This window comes from Solanum lycopersicum, chromosome 5 (assembly GCF_036512215.1).
Source record: "Solanum lycopersicum chromosome 5, SLM_r2.1".
Classification (NCBI taxonomy): domain Eukaryota; kingdom Viridiplantae; phylum Streptophyta; class Magnoliopsida; order Solanales; family Solanaceae; genus Solanum; species Solanum lycopersicum.
In genome coordinates this window covers 16,361,408-16,384,242 of record NC_090804.1, presented here as the reverse complement: position 1 = coordinate 16,384,242, position 22,835 = coordinate 16,361,408, and the positions used below count along the sequence as shown (strand labels likewise).

Sequence of the window (22,835 nt, the reverse complement as noted above, 5' to 3'; positions counted from 1 at the left end):
AGAAAAAAATTGAAAGGCAACAATAGAGTTTTTTAAATATAAAATGATGACGATACGTGTCATTTCCGTTCTTTTTGCAGCATTAGTCTCCTCCTTTCAGACGACCTAGGAATGGAGGTTTGTAGATGATTTCCTTCTCGTCGTCTTCCCCAGTTGCTTAAGGGTGAGCATTATCGAGACCACTATTAGCTCTTTACTCGTAGACGGGGTATTTTTTGCGCATTTTATGAAGTTTATGAATTATGTTGCTATGGAAAGCTTTGTTCTTCTTCCTCAGTGCGGCCATCCTTTTCTCATGGAGGTGAATTCTTTCATTTCCACTGTCAGCTCTTCATCAAGTGACATGTTTTTAGCTAACAGAGCGGCGGTCTACGATTCTATCCTCAACTCTCTCGCTTCTCTTTCTTGCACTTTCAACTGAACCATGTCCAACTTTTCTCGCAAGTCCTCTATCTCCGCATCAAAATTTTTCTTTCTCTTCATCTGTGATGCCAGATCCTCATCCAGAGACGCGGTCACAACTTTGTAGATTGTGTTGTCCATGTCGACTCTAAGCCCTTCCTCTTTGGCCTCTTGAATTTCTCGATTGATATGTTTGATCTTTCTTTGTAGTTCTTCTTCAGTGAGTTCCATATGTATGTTCTTATCCCTTTTTATAGCAGTAATTCTTTGCCTTTCATAAGAGAGTAGAATAGTGTTTTAGGATTTGGAGATGGGATTTGTGTTTTTAATGATAAACTTAAGACTCAAAAAGTTTTGGTCGGACATTGCCTCCCCAGATGGTCAAACTTAAGACTCAAAAAGTTTTGGTCGGACATTGCCTCCCCAGATGGTCTTGCTCCATCGCCGTCCCCCTGAGTCTTGTATTGCTGAAACATATATCTTAACATCAGCAAGAATCCTTCACCCAAGCGTCCTTTTTCTTCCAAGCTTTCATATCGCATCCTCTCGATTTTTTCCTTGACCAAGGTATCAAAATCTTCATAACCACGCCTTAGTCTTTCCACCTCTTGAGTTGTCTTCTCAAGAGTATCTTGATTCTTCACAAACTTAGCATACACCTCTTGGGCCTCTTTCTTTACCACTTGTAGCTCAGCCACTGCTTTGGCTTTTTTGTCCATTATGTTGCGAAAGATGCGCGGGGTTTGGGAGGAGAAGTTTTGTATGTCTTCTTCAGCCATTCTTTGTAACCTTGTCATATCGAGCATTGAATCGGTTAGAGGCGATGGTGTCTTTATCCATACGCTTGGCAGTTTTCCATTCTCTAAACCTTTCATACGTGTCATGCACTCTATCATCTCTAATATCTTATACATAAGCACCATATTACACTTCTTTGGGTACATTTTGTTTCCTCCCTAACTTTCAAAAGACACGAAAGGGTGCACAAGGGAGAATTCCCCGAATAACCGGTAGAGGAAGCACAACCTTTCTGCGGCTCTTCTCTCAATTTGGAGTAAATTTTAGCCCATCTCCCCCTTCTTACCCATTGTCCATATTTGCCCACTACAACATGTCATTCAAATATTTAAGGGTGTTTTTGTTGTCAACAGTATGCTGCTCCCGAATCCCAGCACCCTTTGATAAATCGCTGAGCATCCACCACTGAAGGAGTAAGTTGCATCTTTGGAAGTATCAATGTCCCTCTATGCATTTTCCCAGGGCTCGATACATATCGGACAAGATGACTGGAGCAATTGGGTATTACATTGTTGTCCCTTGGTTCTCATACCCTTTGAACAAAGTAACACGAGTGTTATAACTCGGGTATTGATACTCAGACTTGGACCATGCGGAAAGACCACTGTTCCTAATAACGCTACAGCAAAAGCTAATGGACGAATTTCATTCCATTCTCTATAGGAGATCTTGAACTCTTAGTTTTAACTGGCGTAGAAGCTTTCATGTATAAATTGGATATAAAAATCTCAGAATTCTACGTGGGATTATTGGCACGAGTAGGCAAAGTCTTTTCCAAACTCGAACAAGTATGTAATATTTTCTACAAAAGGCTTATTAGGGATGAAGATGTCTTCTTGTTTTCTTGCTTTTCTTTCTATACCAGTACCTACTGTGTCTATACAGTCTCTGATCTCCTCTAAAGTTGAGTTATTTTTGGAGATTCCGAATAGAAACACCATTCTTTGGCTATCCCAATACCCTGTAAGGACCTCAACTAGTTCTTGCCAACCGTTCATGTTGATCAATTTTGTCAATGCACACACGTATTTGTTGAGGGTTCTTCTATGATCTCCGTCCAGATTATTATACCACATCGTGAGTTGCGGTGGCACTGATACAACCATGTAAAACTTTGGAAAATGGTCCATATCTAAAAAACAGAAGCTAGTTAGTTTTACCTACCCCTAAATTGGTTTTCACATGTACATCACTCAAATGTCACATAAAATGATGTGTCGTGATGCCGAAGACCTTAGACACAGTTTTGGCAATTTTGTACTAAATGGACTTAATACACCTTGGGTATTAAGCCGTCATAGGATAATTCTTATTTTTTGTTTTGGTTTTTTTCTAGCCTTGGCTTACTAGAATAGGTTTCAAGTTGACGGTTACCCGAGTCGGACAAACACCTAGGTGAAGCTACCAAACAACGTCGGATTATTGAATTCCAACTATTTGTTTGATACTTCCAAATGAATTTTTGTGTATTTCTTTAAAAAGTAGTGGAAAGCCACGTAAGTTTAATTTTCCTAATACATACTTCTTGCCAATTGGCGGAAAGATGCCACGAAATGCAACAAATCCACAACCATGGTAAAGAAAACAAGTAAGCAATTATTACAAATAGCTAAATAAAATTACTTTTTTGGTTAGAATCCTCCTAATTTCCCAGCGGAGTCTCTAGTTCTATTTTATCATGAAAAAAGGAGAAATATTTTGTTGTAAGAGTTTAAGACTTTTTTAGAGTCGCCACCTGATTTTTGAGGAAAATAAAGAAAACTAACTTTTTCAAAAGACTTAAATAGGTCAAATCATTTGAATACATTTAAGGGTCTTCGGGGATTCATATTAATGTCTTAGGAAGGTTTTGAAAGAACCTAAGACGTTCCGCTACCTTGTGGTTATCTAACAACTAACTATTTGTTTAAGGGTTACAATTGCGATAAAAGTACTCTCTGGAGTTGTTTGAAAAATGAAAGCCGAAAAATCATTAAAGATTGCTTTGAAAGTGAAATTTTATTTATCTAAGTGAATTTTCATTACTCAATTCCTTTAAAGATATTTACTTGATTTGGTCGAGTCATTAAAACAAAAGTGATGTTTTGCGGGGAATCGAATTTTCATAACCTTTAGAACCAACGAAAAGTAAAATGATAGGTAATAAAAACCAAGTAAAGGGAGAGAGGGGAAGAGATCTGGGTCAAAATCAGGGACTCTGTCCGCCTTGACCGGAGTTTTGGACCCACCTGTTTTGGGTTTTTGGCACATTTGTCTTGTACCTGCCCTAATCTAAACAATTAATAAATAATAATAAATACAAAAGGACGACAAGGGCTTAGGCCCAAAGATAACAAAATACAAGATATGAAAAACTAAAATAAAAAGCTTCTACTTCAACTTCTTCGGCTTTCTTCAATCCTTTAAACTTTTGGACCTGTCCGTCGGATTTGAGACCGACTGACCTGAGCAAAATAGATTTGGGCCTCCATGAACCATAGAGAGAGGCAAGGGTGGAATCCAAGGAGACTCGGATGAGATTCCACATGCAAATAAAGAGAAAAGATTAGCATTCTCAGTTCGTGCTAATTCACCAAATAACATCTTTATTAAAATGCATTAAAACATGACCAAAGCAATTTTCAACACATTCAAAAGGGAAATGGGACATACATACATGAGTTCTCACACCCACAATAAACAACAATAGGTTATATGACTACTAATTAATTTACATAATTATATTAATAAACAAATTGTCACAAATTTAAGAATCAAACACATGTGAAAAGAATCAATATTTTGAAAGATCTAAACATTACATTACAGAGAAACTACCTAAGGCTGATCGAAACAAAATGGAAAGAAATTAACATGGATTAAAAATTCCCAAACAATAACACTGTAAATTCAACGCTAGTAGCACAAACAAACTCTATTTGCTTTTTCAGGAAAGGCTCAAAACTAGAAAGATACAAAATTTGTATATCATCAATGACCAAAGAGGACTCCGGCTATAATTTCATACTTTCGAACTTATGCAGAAATTTCACCCATAAAAGAGTGCATATGAAAGCAGAAGTTTAGATAAACAAGAATCTCACAGTAAACTTACGATTCCAAATTTGAACTTAGCAAACGAACCGAACAAGATTTTGAATTTAAAACGAGGAGGAATCTAAGATAAAGTCGAGCTCACATAAGAATGGAGCTAGAGAGAACAATCAGGCCATTCTTAAAGATAATGATGAAATCAAATCAACACTAAGCAATGGATGAGCAGCAACTACGAACTAAAACAAACCGAATGCAAGCCTGAAACAAGCTTGGAAGGAAATTCCCAACAAAGCATAGAGCTCAGCTAACGACACCCCGACCTAAGCTAAATCATACTAATCCCTCTATTTACAAGAAACAGTCTCAAAATGAAGGAATAGCTACAACCAAACATTTTGCAAAAAAAAAAACTTGAGACATCTAAAAGGAAAGCAATGCAAACTAACGATCAGCCATTATCCGAAAGAAACTAATTACGGTCAAGAACACTCGAAATGGAGGACTCAGAATACTGGAGAACTAAATGAAAACAAGGGTTAAGAAAGGATTTACCTCCTCTTGAGCATCATCGACTGAGGCGAAAGGAGCAGGAAGGTTATCCTCTAACATGAGATTCGAGATACGAATAGCGAATGAGAATCCCAAGGCGAACTCCGACTTTCGAACCAAATCGGAATGTGTCTCTACGTATAGCTATTCTGTCTACTTTTTCTTAGATTATCCTAAGTGATAAAGGATATTTAGACTCAAATTTCTAACTTCACACCATTTCTTTCTCACTAAGATCCCCCTTTTTTTTTTTGAAAAAAAAAAATCCTCATGCCCCCAATGATTAGAAAAGCATATATATAGAGAAAGATTAGGGTTTCAAATTTTGGGGGAAAGGACAAGGGCAAAATAGTGTTTTTAACCCTAGGTTTGAATTTCAACCTCAAATCTGCCCCTAATATCCCGAATATTCTCGAATGATTCTCCCATTGAACGGATAGAAATTGGGATGGACGACTGGGATTGATTCTTTCGTCCTTTAATATGACGCGTCTTCATCCTAAGGTCGCAAGGACGAAAATGGCAGGCGCGGCTGCATTAACTTGCCATTTCGTATGGGGCGGAACAGGGGAAAAGATAAAAGAGGAAAAACAGAGAATCGGGTTCTGATGATTATGGGATTGGGTAGGGTTGTTTGATGAGTATTGGGCAGGTTAAATGCTACTGGGATGGGCTTGAGCGTTTTTAATGATTGGTGTTGGAACGGGCTGCACAGATAGGTTAAAGAAACCCAACATGGTTCGAACCCAAAAATGGTCAACAGAAAAATCCATTAAGGCTTATTGGAGTTGAGATTAAATGACATTTAGGAAAAGATGACAAACTTGGTTAGAATTTCTACATAGACGAATTTGATATGTAATTAACCTACGAGTTTCTAAATTTTAGAAGACAAAGCAACTAACTCAATTATGAACTAAGTACTCGAAATATGAATACTAATTTTGACAAAAAAAGATTCAAAAAAAAAAACTTCAACTAAAACAGGAACCTTTTGAGGCGATTTTCGTGTACTTTACAAAATGAACTAACTATATATAAGACTAATAAATAAAATTATAGTACTAAGAAAAATACTAAAGGAATCAACCAAACTGATTTGAAAACCACTTATTTATTTATTCATTTAATTTTATAAAGTCAACTATTTCAACTTGTTTGGAATTTTAAAAACTGGTGACTCAATTAACCCCTTGAGGATGGTTTAACAGATACTCACGCAGCAGCAGTCGTTGATGATTGGGTTCAACGTGCTAGGAACAGAGTTATAACTGAGTAAGCACTAACCTTGTTGCAATCTTATGCCACCACTATTAACATGTGAAACAACGATCCGTTATAGCAATAAGATGTCCAGTTTACATGACTTCTGCTATTGTGTATGTATGCCCTGGTGCAGATTTGAGTTTTTCAATCACTTCCGTTGTTATCTCATCGAATGTACGCAACTTGTAATTAAATCAAGGAGATTTGATGTGTAAGTTGTCTGTTAGTTTCTTTAGCTCAAATTACACCGAGTATAATAATATGAACGAGAACAAGGATCACTAGCAAAAAAAATGAATGTGACACATTATTTCCTACAGAAGTACATGATGGGACAGAGACCGACAAAGTTGTCTTTACTCTTGCAAGCATTTCCAGCACTATATTTTAGCATATTGCAGCAGCTATATAAACTAATCCTATATCTTGTACACTGATTTTAGAACCTGCAGACATACAATCCTAGCAGGGAACCTGGAGCCTCAACTACGCAAACACATCAACAATCAAATCAGGAGAAGACAAATGGATCTTGTTAATTATAACCTTGATAATAAATAATAATATCTAAACAGATTGAATAAATTGTCTAGCGGGAATATGAAATAATTGGGTTATCTGAAAGTTTTTGATTAAGTTGATCTAATTATACTCCTTTTGTAATGAAGTAAAAGATCTGACCGTACTTGTTTCTTTGAATAGATCAAGGAGTTCAATGATGTTAACAGTGAGCTCAGGATATTTTTGCTAAGCACCCGGGCTGGTGGCCTTGGCATTAATCTTATTGCTACAGACACTTGCATTTATATGACAATAACTAGGTACCTTCTTTGAGTTTTTTTGTTCTTTATTTACAATGCTAGTACGATCATCTGGAGTTCCCTGGAGTTGTACTTCACACATTTATTGGCAAGTTTTCTACTTCAGCTAAACTTATCAAAAGATTGTAATACTTATTTTTACCATGTCCATCTTGAATTGACAAATTACTGAAAAAGATTTTTAGCTTGTTTCTTATCACCAATATCAAAAAATTTAATAGGAAAAGTAAGTAGCACTTATGCAGCCTGTTCAAGTCTTCCTATCAGTCACACTTATGCAGATGCTGTGGCTGTGATTTTTTTTATGTCACAAACCTCTGCAGATATTCTGAGTGTATGTGTGTGTTAATTTGGACCTAGAAGATCCCACCCCATAACTCCCATTCCCTGGGGATCAAAAGTATGTTTCCCGTTTCTCTTCTTTGGTGATTAAAACTCTCAATCATTTGATTGCAAATGGACTTCTCTTTCTACTGAAGCAGCCTCTCTTATCATTTATGCAGAGTATTCACATCCTCCAACATAAACAACAATCCTAGGAAACTGCTTCTTCCGGAAGAGGTCTGTTATTTCTATGTATAAGTTCATTTTCATAACTCATCCAATAGCAATGAAAATCTATCTAGTTTATATCTTTGTAAGGAAATGCCAGCTTCTATTGTTACCATTATCCTGCTAGTGTTACCTCAAGACTTGAAAGTTATAACAATGTCTTCTTTACCAATCATTTGAATTACTGCACAAAAACTCTGGGTGTACAATTTCTTCCTATCTTGTGATTCAGTGTCCTTCATATATTGTGACCCTTCTTTTGTTATATGTTGTTGTTAATACCAAGTTTATTGTGATAAAGCATCTTTAGAGTATTATGTCTTTTATTTGTTCTTGGTATCTGTTATGCTGCCGAGGGGTAAAAGATCTTAGAACCCTCTCTTGATAGGCTAAATTTGTTTCACTGAGCTTTATTGTTTTTTTTGTTATTGGAGGGTGTATCTACAAAAACTTGGTATTCCTGTCAATCTCTTATGCATATATATATAAGATTGTCAATTATTCTATTGTATTAGTAATACAAAATAGTTGAGTTCTGAACAACTTCACTCACTAACACTTATTTGCTGGTGAGCTTGGTGTTCACATGTTGACAGATTGCATAGGCTATTTTTTCCAAAGTTTAGTTGATGTTTAATTTCTTCACCAATTAATAATATTATCTGAGCTTTTCATGTTTGTTAGTTTGTATGTCGGCTTTCTGCCTTTTCATGTTTGTTAGTTTGTATGTTAGTTTCTCAATTGACTTGTAGGTCGTTGGTAGCCATTCATGGTGCAGTAATAAGACAGAGATGAAACGGCTTGCACGTGAGCATGTACAGAAGGTCCTAATGGAGCAAGAAATGTTAAGCTTAGAGCAGGAGAACAAGAAGAACAAGCTTGATCTTGGGGCAGAGAACTGAATAAACGTGAAGCCTTCACTGAGCGAGAAGAGAAAAAGCTTGATGAGGAGAAGAAAAAGGTATCAAATTCTAGCATGAGTTAAAACTATATATAAATATTTCTCTTATCATGATAAAGTCGCAATGACTTACACTATTTTGGCGTTCCATTGTGCCCAATTTTCGGAGACGTGCTACTTCTGCTGAATAATATAGAGTTCTTGATGTATTGTATATACTCTCATTGTTAGAAATATTTCTTTATTGTTGTGCCATCATTATTCTAGGCTACATTAGCATCACAATTCTGAAATATTGTTGGTCCCTTAAGATTCTTGACAGAAGAGGCGTTTAACTCCACTTTGTCTAGTTGTTCTTCATTCAACTCATCCCCTGTTTTTTTTTTTCAATGTATCAAGTGGTGAAGATGGTTTTCCCTAGTATTTAATATGATCTATCTCTTTATGTATATGTTCAGTCTCTTCAGACTCCTTCAAAAAGAGTATCTGCCAGACAAACTAACTACTGCATGTTTATGAATTAGTGATAAATAAGTTGATAATAATCCCTATTGCACACTCCTCTGTAATAGCTTACCCATTGTTTTTTATTTTTTTATTTTTTTCGTATTATAGTATTAAACGAGATAGGAGCCTTAAAGTATTACTAACGGGAATGAAAATAATTGTGAAGGTTGTCTTTAAGTCTCTAGCTATTTAGTCGATTTCTTTTTAGTCATACAAAATATAAATACCAGAATAGTCTTCTGATGAGTATAAGGGACATAGAACGCTAAATGTTGCCATTTTTACGGTGAATACTCTCCAATTATGTACTTTCACGGCTTTATTGTTATGAATTGACTTGGCTTACTGTGAATTTAAGCATATTAAATGCATGATTTATGTCACTAACTTATATTTTATTTTGAATTTGCAGAAAAATGCCAATAATCTAATTTGAATTGTGGCCAAGAGTAAACTCAATCTATTGCAGTGAATGATGAAGTGTTTTTGTACTATTGTCATATATGTTTGAATGCATTTGATTTTGTTGATTTATTGATACTAGTTGTACAAGACATGTTTCTCGAAGTTTATCTGAAATATATCGCTTCGATTTGATTATTATTTAATTTTATGCTTTATAGCACTTGTATATTTAATTTTGGGATTATTGAATATATGCAAATAAAAATTATTATTATTAAAAATAAAAAATTATGGCTACAAAATTCTACCATTCGTTACAACACTTCAAAAGTGTTGTTGTAGGATGTCCAAGAAAAGTTATACTTTATAAGTGTTGTTATTGATGAGATATAAAAGGCAACACTTTTTAAATGTGACCAATAAAAAGGCAAAGATAACGCTTTTAAGTGTAGTAGAATAAAAAAAAGGTGTTGTTAATGAATCACTACAAACGGTGTCCTTATACCTCTTTGGCAACGCTTTAGAAGTGTAGTTGTGATGGCTACATTTAAAAAATATTGCGTAATGTTAAAGGTCACGCTTCTTTAGGTCACCACTTAAAAAGTGTTGCCTAAAGTCCAAAATTGTAGCCTTTTATCAACGGCCACTGTTTTAGCTAGTTTGGGCTACACTTTAGTGGTGTGGTCGTAGGCCTAAAATGGTGGTGGATCTCCATCTCACAACATATATTTTCATAAGCTTAAATTATAGAAATTTTAATCTTTAGACATAAAATACTCCTTGAGAGATATGTCCAACACTACAACCCATCCAACAACACTATCGATATTCTAGATTTAATAATTATAAATAACCTCTTAAAAACAATAGAATTAGATACAATGATCTCACATTGAATCACACACAATCAATACATGACCTCAACGATTAGATGAATATGAAGATTGTCAACCAACGATAATTACACATGATATATCTTCTATAAACTCTCATAAGCAAGGTGGTACAAGTAAAACCATTAAAAAAATTTAACAACTACAAGTCCATACCACATAAGTCGTCTAAATAACCAATTCTTCCCAATCATCCCACTCATCAAAGAGAACATCGCAGTATCGATACATTTATCCACCACTAGGGATCATTTCTCAAAATAAAAGCACGTGTGACAATAGTTAGGTCATCACACTCACAACCATGCACAAATCAAAAGAGATGGTCACATAAGAATTTATCGACTACCTCGAAGGGTTTTTCTTTAAAGAGTTGATATCAACCATTTCATTCACTTGACTCTACATAATCTTCCAATCATTTCATTTGAGGTCACACTCTCAATACTAACCACCAACATGGATACTTTGACTATTTACGTTACTCGAAATCGATATTATTAAAGTGAAAACCTTTCTTAGGTACTTTAATAATTTAAGAGTAATACACTTTACAACTCGGCCTAGGTGTAAGTCCTTTTGAACGCTCAATACCTGATACATTTGACCATTTTACACCTTGCAAAGTCATACATTGATAAAATACATCACTTCAATACAGACTTTCAATGAAAATTTTGAATGGTAATTTAATCGTCTAACACAATCTTCTTATCTGTCAACATAAGCTTATATTTTTATTAACGACTATATATCGCGCTCATCCCTCTACAGCGGCACCCATCCCGTTGTAGCGGCGTTGCTGCAGCGGCACAAAATCACACTTCAACGACAATTTTGAAACAATGAGCCCTGATTCAAAAATCTATGATTTTAAGCCCATCTTGTCTGCCACAGTGGCATCAATTCCACTATAGCGGATAAACTCCCTCTATAGTGACACAATTCCAGACAGAACCTTTTTTTTTTTGAATAAATTTAATTCTACCATTTTTACAACACATTTTTAACCCACAGTGCTCAGAAAATACCTTTCATGGTAAGGTCTATTCTCCTAGATCTACTTATCTAAAGTCGAAAGTATTAACACCCAATTTTGATCGACCTTTGACCCTTTTGGAATTACTATTCGATTATATTCATATTTTAAAATCTATTTAAAGTTTAGAATTTTAATTAATTTTGCTTGAAAATTATATATTCTAGTACGTTCACTTAATAAAATCATTGTAAATATTATTAAATATTTAAAAAATCATTAATGAATTTCAAATGTTCTAAAAATTTAAATGATTTTCAATTACATAAAAATATTTTAATATAGTATTTTAATTAAATAGTAATTCCTACACTTTCCTTAAAATTATTTAAATTCTAGCCTATTCTATTATAGTTTCTTCCAATTCTAGCCACTGCAATTAAATTTTTATTACAATCATAGACACTCTTTCATTTCAATTCTAGCCAATTTAATTACAATTTTAGCCATTCCAATCCTCCAACTAATTTAATTTTACTTTTTCATCTTTTAATCTCATCCATCCATCTTAAAAAATAATTCCTAGATCTAATCCTAGCCCTTCATTTCAAATTAGATCAACGTTGAGATCAAATCCTTCTTTTAATCTATCAAATAACTAAACATAAAATCTATTCCCATTCTTTCCCTCTCTTCTCCAAAAATCAGCCGCCAGAACTCCCTCTCCTCTCCAATTTATTTGGGCGAATGCCTGAGGTGGTGACGCCCCACCCTCTTTTCCGGCAGCCGCCCTTCTCCCTCTCGCCCCTCCCTCTTCTCTTTTGCGGCCAGAGAAGCCATCAGCCAAAGGTGGAGACGGCCCTCTGTCGCCACTTCTCTCCCCCGCGTCCTTCTCCCCTCTCCCATCGTTCCCTTTTCTCCCTCTTTTTCCCCATTGCCTTCTCTCCCCTCCCGTCTTTTCTCTTTCCCTTACTCTGCTCCTTTCTCTTCTCCTTTTGCAGGCAGTAGACGAAGCAGGAGCAACAGAAATGGAGGCGGACAGCAGCAGCCTGGCGAGAAGCAATAGCTGCTCCGGCCAGCAATGCTGGACGACAACAACTCCGGCCCCATTTCGTCATAATACGAGGGTTAAAATTATTGAAGACAGATCTTTACAAATCCATCCAGGTCTGTCCTATTTTAAGTTAGATTTCATTTTAATAAAGTTCTTAGTGTGACTGATTTCAATGCATACTTCACTTGTTAAAATCAGTATTTTATAAGAAATTCGTCTTAAGCGTATGCTATTGTTTGTGAGTGTCTGAATTGTGTTCTTTTGAATTCTTGATACACCATAATAGCTTAGTCTTTTGGAGTGAACTACTACATGCTAGAATTTGTTATTGCTTAAGTTTTATTAATATCATGCACTCAATTTTGTATTAAAATCGAAAGGTTTGTGTTTGCTTGCATGATTATTCTCTTTTAGTGATTCTTGAAATTGATTTAGTGGATCTTGATAGCAGATTTGATATACTCGTTTGAATGTTTCTTTAGTTATTTGATTGGTTTGTCCATTTGCTGATCGTGATCCGTAAAATGTGTTCATATTGATTAATTTTTTCCTCTTTCCGTTTAAGACTTGCCTAGTATATTTTTAGTACTATATTTTTTTTGTATAACTGTGATATTTTTCCTTCCTTGATATAACATTTTTAAAAATCATTATTTTTATTATTTCTGATCAATTAAGTGGAATAATCTCAACTAAATATGCTAGATTTTTGCTTTATTTGGTAGAATAATAAGTTGATTAAAATAAGTCTGATTTTCGGTCTCATTCCTTAATAAGGATGATATTTTAGGTGGGGTTTAATTCATTCTCTCCCTTAATTTGTTTTGTTTGGATAAGGTAAGAAAATAGTTTTTGATTCGAATTTTTATTATTTAAAAAAAAATATTATCTTCCTAACTTTCATTCTTATATTTTTTGGTAATGGTATATTTTTAAAATTTTCTGATTTCGACTCCTTTGAAATAAAGAAAATAATATTAATTGATCTCCTTTTCCTTTAATATTTGTCTAGATTGATTCTTACATATTTATTTATGGTAATTTATTATTAGATAAATGTTTGACATTAAATTATTTCCTTGTCAAATTTAGTTGCTCATATATTTGGTACAATAATAATAATTATTCAAAAAGCTGATTTTGCTGATCTTAACCTTCTTTATTTTATATATATATATATAAAGATGATATTTCTCTCTGTTTTGTCATTTTTTTACTTGTTTTTATATGGTAAAAATAATTTTAAAAAATTAAATTTGATTTGACCTTCCTTATTCAAGGAATATATTGCTCTTCCTTATTTATTCTTATTTGTTTATATTTTAATATTATTTTGGATCTTCTTTATTTAAGGGAAATATTATTTTTTCTTTAATTTTTATTCTTACATATCTATTTTTGGTAATGATTTTTTTAAAAACTTTCTAATTTTAGTTCTTCTTTATTTAAAGGAAAATAATATTACTCCCTCTTTTCTTATTTTATTACTTGCTTATAGTTGGTAAAAAATATTTTAAATTTTTCTAATTTGGCTCTCCTTTTGATTAGAAAAAATATGATAATTAATTGATTCCTTTAAATATTTATTTTTTCTTATTTGTTCCTCGCTCTTCTACTGTATAAGAACCCCGTCTCATTCTTTCAATGGAGGAATTCATTCACTCTCTCTTAAAACAAGAGCTCTCACTCTCTTACTACTTATATTATTGCTACTCTTAAACAAAATAAGATTCCATTAACTTTCAAATGTTTCTTTTCCCTTGCTTTTGTTCGAGTAAGAGTTGAATCAACTTGTACTCGTTGCTACTATTTTCTACTTAATCGGTTAGTATTCTTAATTAGCAATTTACTATTGGTCAGTCTTCAATTTTTTTTAATTTTTTGTTTTGCATTTATTACTATTGTTGTGTGTTGGAATAAAAGGAAACACTCCTTATCTTTTCCCTATGTGTGTTGATATGTCTATGCCTATGTTTTGTCCTTTTTATTTCTTACGTGCGTTGTTTATATATGTATATACAAGAGAAATTTGTTACTATGAATATTTTACATTACAATCATTCTTCCATTGTATACATGTTACCTCACTTATTCTAGCAGGTTTTGGACTTAATGTTCAAGATGATGAAGAGTGACCTAGAAGAAATTTTGAAAAAAACTTTGTTTATTTTAATTTTGTGTATATTTTCATTTTTTATTTTTGTTACAATATGTGTATAACTCTAAAGCAACTCTTATATATGAAGAAATTTGGGGGATCGCCTAGGGAGGGGGAATTATGTGTTAATCATCTCTTTCCAAACTTACTTGTGTTAGAAAAGTATGCCAATAGGCTTGTAACTTGTTTGATAATCTTTGTTTGATAAAACGACTTTAATTCTAGTTAAAATTAAAAAAATAATAAAGTAAAGATCATTGATCAATTACTTGATTTAATCTCGTCTAAATTAAATGTTTGAAACTAAATCTTGTGTAAAGTGTTAACTGTCTCTTGCATGTAACTTTTATTTGATAATACTAATAAATAAAATCAACCTCATGTCCTCAAATTGTTTTAGATCCCTTTCAAAATTAAGTATTTTTGTATGTATAGAAATCTGCCCGGTTTATTCAATATTTATTTTTTTAAATAACTTTTCATGCAAATCATAGAATAAAACCAACAATCAATTTTCTCACATTCGCTACTTGGTTTTCTAAATTAAATCTTTTTTTTTGCATCTGAAGTGATTATCGCCTTAAAATAGTATTTGTTTTCTAAGCATTTCCTGCATTTTGTAATTATTTGCTTAAAAATATATTTTCAGCATTAATAATAAATCCATCAATATTTTAAAAATATATATATAATTTTTTGCATTAAAATAAACTAGTCGCTTACTTATAATAATATCTGCATCAATTATAAATCTATTGTTGTTCTTAAAATAAATTTTCTGCCTAAATAAATAATAATTTGTTGTGTTATTTTTGCATTGATAGTTAATTTTTTTTTGGTTTTAAAATACATATGCATGTGAGATCATAGTCCTTTTCCATTTGGAAATAAAATAAATCTATCATGTCACTAATTGTTGCTCACTTTAAAGTTGACACTAAAATTTATATTCATGTCATATTTTGGCCCTCATAATTAATCTTTATTTTGTTATTATAACTTTGTATGCTCATGAACTTAGCATGACAACCTTTCACAGTTATGTGTTGTTTGCAAGCATGTCTAATTGATTTTTAGAGGCCAAATTGAGATTTGTATTGCTAAAATGACCGTCTGGCTTGCCTTATTTGTTTGACTTGGTGTCTAGGAGGGCCTTATATTCTATTTTGTCTAAACCAACCCTTTAAGAGTCCAATGCCTCTTGGACATTAAGTTGGGATGATTAGGAACCGTTTAGGTACGTTATGCGTGAGGTGGTTGGGTAGGGATAGTTGACCCTATGGAGATGATGACATCGACTCAGGCTTGAAAGACAAACTTTAGTTTTGTCTGTTCCTATACGGCAACCTATCGAAGAATAAAAAAAAAGTCGAGTGCTGATCCAACAGTCTCTTAGAGTCTCCCTTCCCTTTTATCCCTTTACTTGTTTGTTCTAAATTATATTTATTTGGAATAAAAAATAATAAAATTGTTTTGCTTATTTATTTGTCTCTTTTCTATCCTCTCGCTTATCTCTTTATCAATTGTTTAGTATACCTATTTTATTGTTATCATTTAGTCTCACATATTGAAATATTAATTAAAATAATAATACGAGCTCTTTGTTCGATTTGTTTAACACATAGTCTCGTATGTTAAAATAAATAAGAAATAAACTTCATTGTTTATTTATTGCATGTCTAAATTAATAAAAAAATTATAAAATAGTCTTAATTGTTTTATATTTGTTCTCACTTAGTAAGCTTAAATAAATTAATAAATGAAGTGACCTTATTTGCTACTTGTAACCCCCACCTAGATTGCATGAGATATGTCCGGGACCCATATTTGTGGACCTCGAGGGATGCCTAACACATTCCCTTGAGGTAATTTGAACCTTTACCCTGATCTCTGGCTCGTTGATCTTTGCTAGACTTAGTTAGGTTATATAGGTGCCCTAACACGCCTTAATTTGTTAGGTGCCGACTCCAAACTCAAAATCCCAAAAGAGTTGTTAGGTCGTACACAAAACCCGTTTTACGAAAAATGAGGCGCGACAGAATGACGACTCTGCTGGGGATATTAGGTTCTTACCATTACGTGTTTCATGTTTATTCGTGTGGGGTTTACCTTATTTGGTCATATCATTATTTGTTAGATATTTATCATGTTTAGTTATCATTTTGTTGCCTTATTTACTGTGTTTTTTTTCATGTTCCACCCATTCCCTCTTCGTTATTTGTTTATTACCATGTTTCAGCTTCCCCTTTTCCCTTATTTGTTTACTTACATCGTTTAACCCCATACCCTCTTTCCTCATTTGCGTGATTTTTAATACCTTTATATGTTTAAATTCCTTTAATTATTTATGCTAATTTATTTATTTATTGTTTTATAAACTGCCTATATGTTACTGCTTTCCAATTTAAATGCTAAGTGTATATTGCTTTGATAACTGGCATTCCGCACATACTTTCCCCAATTGGGACCCTCTTCTTTTTTTATTTTGTTCTCGTGATGTTGTGCCTTTGCACTTCTCACAACTACTCCAATTCTATTCAAATACCCATTATAGAGAGTCGGCATATGCGTGGACGTAACGGATTATTTTACAACCGCGAAGCCACGAGCCTCTCGCATAGAATCCCTTTCAAGTCCGTGTCAAGCAAACTCTTAGAAGTCCTGGTTAGGCCATACATGCTGCATAAGCCTAGGTGGTTTGACCTTTAGTCTCAATCCACATAATTAGTAGCCACCCTCTCGACTAAAGGGCCCCAACACCCTTAGACAAATTGCATACTTATGTGTCAACGTGATCATAGTAATTAAATCGAGCCAACGTTGTCAAAATAGAGTTTAGAAGTCGTTTGTTACTTTGCTTGCAGAGTCATGACTCACCCTTATTTTCCCAACACGCAGATGGTGGTCAAAATTAATCCCATTTTGAAGACTTGGTGGGAAGATATTCAAAAAAATCGAGAGTTAGAAGCAAAGGAACTGTTAGGCCACCTCAATTCTTTGATCTCCGTAGAGTCAGATCATCATTTAATCAAGGCATTGTTGAAATTTTGGGAAACTAAGAGGTTAGTATTTAAATTCAAGGACTTTAAGCTAACCCCAACAATTGAAGAGGTTGGAGGATTCCTGGGTCTCGCATACAAAGAGCGGGAAATGATTGTTCCACACAAGTCAAGTCCAAGATCTTTTCTGAAGCAAATGGGCATGCATCATAATCTAAGTCTACTTTGTTTGAAAGAAGGCTGGATTTCTTTAGAGTTATCATATTCACGCTTTGGGGATGAGGAAGGTCATCAAAACTTTCACAGAGAATTTGCTTGCTCATCTGCAAAATGGGAAAGATATCGTCTTAATGCATTCGCCGTCGCCCTATTAGGCTCATTGGGTTTTCCTAGAGAAAGAGGAAAGATCCATACTGGCTTGTGTTACGTGGTTCGTATGTTGGCTCGAGGTGGGAAGACCTTAGTCTTCATGATACGTGCGGAAATTCTAAGATCCTTGACTGCATGCACCAAAGGAAAAATATACTTTGAGGGGTGCAACTTTCTGCTGCAACTTTGGGCCGTCAAACATTTCTACCAAAGAGCTAATGAAGTAGACATTGTTAGAGGGACTATGGGAAATAAAATTATCAACCATCGCCTAAGGATGAAATATTTTATCTCCCCTGTGGAAACGGAGGATTGATTCACATATCTAAGGGAGCGTTCAGCCGTTGAAATAAAATGGAGGTATTATTGGTTGAAGCCACAATGTGCCATCATAAGAGGAAATGAACTTTACTTTATCGAGCTTATCGGTTTGAATGGTGTGCAACCATACACACCACTTTGAGTTCTTCAACAATTCGGACAGATCCAAATGATACCTCTGCAATCCCACATGAGCCACTATGGATATGACTTCGGGTTAGAATTACCGCAAGTGAACACTATACTGCGAAGATGGGAGAATATGATAACTATCGATGTTCAAGAAAACCAACCCTTCTTCACACCTGAATATTACGTATGGCTTTAAGAAGACGCAGAACATAGAGATTTGAGCGAAGGAGGTCTTCCTGGTTTTGGCGATGAAAAGGAGAGAAGATGGGCTCGCAACCTTTTCAACACCGATTATGACATCATCCCAGAAATGAGGAAGCAGATTATGCCTAACATTGGAGAGAAACACAATTGAAGTTTTTTTTCTTTATTGCCCATGTGTTATCCCTAGCCCTTTAGTTATCTCTAGATTGATGTAATAAATAGAATTTATTTCAATAATTGAAAGTCTTTTTATTGTCTAACTCTAAACTCCAAATCGGCAAATAAGGCTTGACTTTATTATTGTGCATCACTTATGTGTCGCTTAGGCCTACCTCTGGATCAACGAGGTCCCGTGCATTTAGGGCGTTTATCTCAAAAAAACATGTTGCTATTATGATATCATCCTAACCCCCCTAACTCTTTTCTGTTGATTCTACTATTTTCCAATTTCCCACGGTTGACGAAAACAGCACCAATGAAAGGGTAGAAGCTTCTGAGGGAGGACAACTTCAAAATGATCTTGTCCTAAGACTTGCGCGCAAGATTCTAGAATTGAAAGAAGAGGTAGCCCACATGCGCGATTTGGCCAAGCTGTCTATCTCTCTTGCAACCCAATTTGGCAAAAACATAGACAATCTTCCTCACACTAACCAAACAACCATGCCAAATAATCCTCCAATCAATATATCCCGACCTAAACCCACTCGTCCAAATACCTTTCCACCACCCCACGCCCAAAATACCTAAGTTCCATTCCACCACTATTACCAACAAACCAAGCCAACCTTTCCAGAAATAACCCCAAATGCAAATCTCCCATACGCTCTTGGAAAAAACAACCTCAATCCAATATACGTGGAAACTTCCCCTCTGACCTATGACCTCCATGAATCAGAGTCCCACTAAGAGGACATTCTAATAAAAAACCCGATTGACAGATTAGGCATCTTGACCAACAGGGTGCAACATGTTTATGGAAACAAGAGGTTAGGATAATTGAGCTACGAGGATCTGTGCATACACCCTAATGTAAAACTGCCCGAAGGATACAAGCTTCAAAAATTTGAGATGTTCAATGGCATTGGGGATACCAAAGCCCACCTACGAATGTAATGTGACAAACTTGTAGGGGTGGGAAGAGACGAGAGGATACTCATGAAGTTGTTTATGAGGAGTCTTACTGCGGAGGCCCTAGCATAGTATATCGATCAAGACTCGCAAAAATGGGTAGAGTGGGTAGATATGGCAACGGGTTTCATGAACATGTTTGGTTTTAATATAGAAAATGCACCTGATTGGTTTTACATTGAACATTTGACGAAGAAACCGAGTTAATCCTTCAGAGAATATGCCATAAGATGGAGGTCTGAAGCGGCTAGGGACAGACCCCCTATGGAGGAATCTTAGATGAAAGACTACTTCATATGTTCCCAAGAACCACAATACTATGATCGAATGATGCTGATGGCTGAAAAGAGTTTCGTTGTAATCATCAAACTAACCGAAAGAATTGAAGAAGCCATAAAGAATGGGACTATCATCAACTTGGAGGCTTTACAAGCAACCAACAAAACTCAGCAATCTGGTGGAATGACAGAAAATTGAAAGAAAACAGGTTTGTAATGATGGCTCATGGAACCAAGACCCCTTTGAGGAACAAGACAACAAACCCACCACCATCCCCATACGCTCACAATCCATACCCTCAATATCTCTCAGCTCCACCCTCTATATCTCCCCAACCCATGCCAATATATTACCAAAACAATCCCCCTCAATATTTGCATACCTCATATCCTCTCAATAATGTTCAACCAACACACTTCAAAACTCCACCACCCATTCAGACACCAAATTACAAAAAACAGACCTCCCAATGAAAGAAGACCTACAAAAAATTATACCCATTTGGCTGAACCCATAACAAAACTTTATGAAAGACTGAAACAGGCTGGGTACGTCTCCATAATTTCTGCATTAGGTGAGGATGTTCGCGCAAAATGGTACGACCCTAACAAGGTCTGCGCCTACCATTCTGGGATGAAGGGTCACACTACTAAAGTTTTCACAGCCCTCAAGGATAAGGTTCAAATGTTGATTGATACAAAACCATCCAACTCAAGGATTCTACACCCAATGTTGCAAATAATCCTCTTCCTAACCATCAGGTCAACATGGTGGAAGTTGGTGATGTCTGGGATTGGGAAGAATCTATCTGGACCCTCGAAACAGAAGAATCCATGCCTACCACCGCCCAAGCACCGATAATAGTGCAAGGACTCGCCCCATTTGAAGTAGAAGTTGCCGCAACCATACCACCATTCACTGTCTATAGGGCATCTTCCTCAATACAATGTGATACGCATGCTGTACCTTGGGATTACAACAAAAGAGAAATGAAAGTGGAAGAGACAGATGTTGCAACAGGGGTCACCAGATCTGGAAGAATATACACTTTTGAAAATTTGGTTCAGGAAAACTCTAGAAAATCCAAAGCGCCAGTCGTAGAGATTGAAGATCAGGGTATTTGGAAAAAGGTTCAAGCTAAAGAATACTCTGTCATTGAGCAGCTGAGTAAGACCCCATACTAAATATCAATTCTTGCGTTACTGCAATCTTCCAAAACTCATCGGAATGCCCTTGTGAAGATCCTTGGTGAAGCTTATGTCCCATCTAACATCACTCATGTAGAGGTAGCCCAAATGGTGGGGCAGGTCTTTGAGGCTTACGAAATATCTTCTCACAAAGATGAGCTGCCACTCGAAGGAAAAACCCACAGTAAAGCTCTGTACATTTCAGTTCAATATCAGGATAAGGTGGATAAGGTGATAAACAAAACTTTAGTTGATGTAGGCTCAGGTTTAGACATTTTCCCTTTGAGCACACTGACGAGGCTAGGCGTGGATAGTGCAAAAATTCACACATGAAAGATGAATGTGAGGGCATTTGACGGCTCTCAAAGAAGCACTATTGGGGAGATAACCTTGGACATGCTTATTGGTCCTGTCACTTTCCGAATAGCTTTCCAAATATACATCCCTTCATCATACAACTTATTGTTGAGTCGTCCATGGATTCATATGGCTGGAGGTCCCATATACTCTTCACCAATGCTTGAAGTTTGAATAGGATTACGAAGAGGTTGTAGTCCGTGGAGAAAAAGGGTATCCAGTATACACGATTGAAGAAAGAAATTATATGGATGGTGAAATGTACCATACAGTGGAGCTTTTTGGTAATATTTAGTTGCAACCTTGGTTTAGCCAAAAAATCATAGATATGATGGCCTGGTTCGGTTTCGAGCTTGGGAAAGGTTTGGGGGCTGAATTGCAAAAGATAGTCGAACCTATACAACCTATTCGACATTCCACCACTTTTGGATTGGGATATAAGTACACTAACGAAGAATGTCTCCATTGACAACCACCTTGAGATGGGTACTACTATCCATTTAAGAAACCCATACCACCATTGCATCAATCATTTCAATCAGCAGGTTTCATGGGAGGCATTATTGATGAGATCTCAAACGACTTGAAGGGATTGTAGCTAACAAAAGAATAGGGGAAAGTTTGCAACATCGTGATCAAAAAGGAGGAGAAAGAGGGACCTAGCGGAAGCAAGGAGGCAAAGATCAGCGTCAACAACTGGACCTCGACTCCATCCAGACCTTGTCGAGCATCTGGGTAGCCTTGGAAGATGTTTTCTATCAAGTTTTAATTTAAATAAAAAGAGTTTTCAATAAACATTTTAATTTCCATACCTGTATTGTTTTCAAATGAGAACTTATGAAACTTTCAAATTTTTATCAATAAAGTTCTTTTCCCCATTCATCTATTTGTACCTTATATTTAATTGTTCTCTATTTTTCTTTCTCACTAGCAAAATCCACTATAAAAATGTTGAATCTGAGACTATGGCATACAATGAGATTGTTCAACTTAACATTAATGACTTAGAAGAAGTCGAAGACAATCAGGTTCCCGAGGAGTTAATTAAAAGGGTTGAGGAATTTGAGGAAAAACCCAATCCAAACTTGGTAGAGACAGAAGTGGTGAATTTGGGAAATGCAGAGGTGATACAAGAAACCCGAGTAAGCATCCATATGACCAAAGAAGACAATAAATACTACACCGAGTTTCTCATAGAGAATAAGGATATTTTTGCATGGTCATATGCAGACATGACCGGGCTAAGTACTTCAATCGTAGCCCATAAACTGCCGACTGATCCAGCATGTCCTCCGGTAAAGCAGAAGCTGAGAAAGCTACAAGCCCGACTTGAGTCTGAAAATCAAAGAAGAAGTATCAAAGAAATTAGATTCTGGGATCCTCCAAGTGACAGAATACCCAACTTGGCTTGCAAATGTCGTTCCAGTTCCCAAGAAAGACGGCAAGGTCAGAGTTTGTGTGGATTACCGGGATCTCAGTAAAGCTATACCTAAAGATAACTTTCCATTACCAAACATACACATACTAATTGATAAAGA

General features: G+C 35.3%; 1 protein-coding gene and 1 long non-coding RNA gene across 6 annotated transcripts; one reads left to right on the top strand and one right to left on the bottom strand.

The window, feature by feature from the left end:
* Positions 1-369: 369 nt before the first annotated feature.
* On the bottom strand, positions 370-1,181 carry LOC138348677 (uncharacterized). Its single transcript, XM_069298247.1, has 2 exons — positions 772-1,181; positions 370-673 (listed from the first exon to the last, which is right to left on the bottom strand). The coding sequence occupies exons 1-2, from the start codon at positions 1,179-1,181 to the stop codon at positions 370-372; spliced, it is 714 nt and encodes a 237-aa protein (XP_069154348.1).
* A 4,797-nt stretch (positions 1,182-5,978) lies between these two features.
* On the top strand, positions 5,979-9,394 carry LOC138348396 (uncharacterized). 5 transcript variants are annotated; one of them, XR_011220999.1, is made up of 4 exons: positions 5,979-6,060; positions 6,754-7,433; positions 8,177-8,385; positions 9,245-9,394. It is a non-coding gene; the product is annotated as an uncharacterized lncRNA (long non-coding RNA). The 5 variants fall into 5 exon arrangements; XR_011220997.1 differs by having other exon boundaries at positions 5,988-6,060; positions 6,185-7,433; XR_011221000.1 differs by having other exon boundaries at positions 5,996-6,872; positions 7,196-7,433.
* The last annotated feature ends 13,441 nt before the right edge of the window (positions 9,395-22,835 follow it).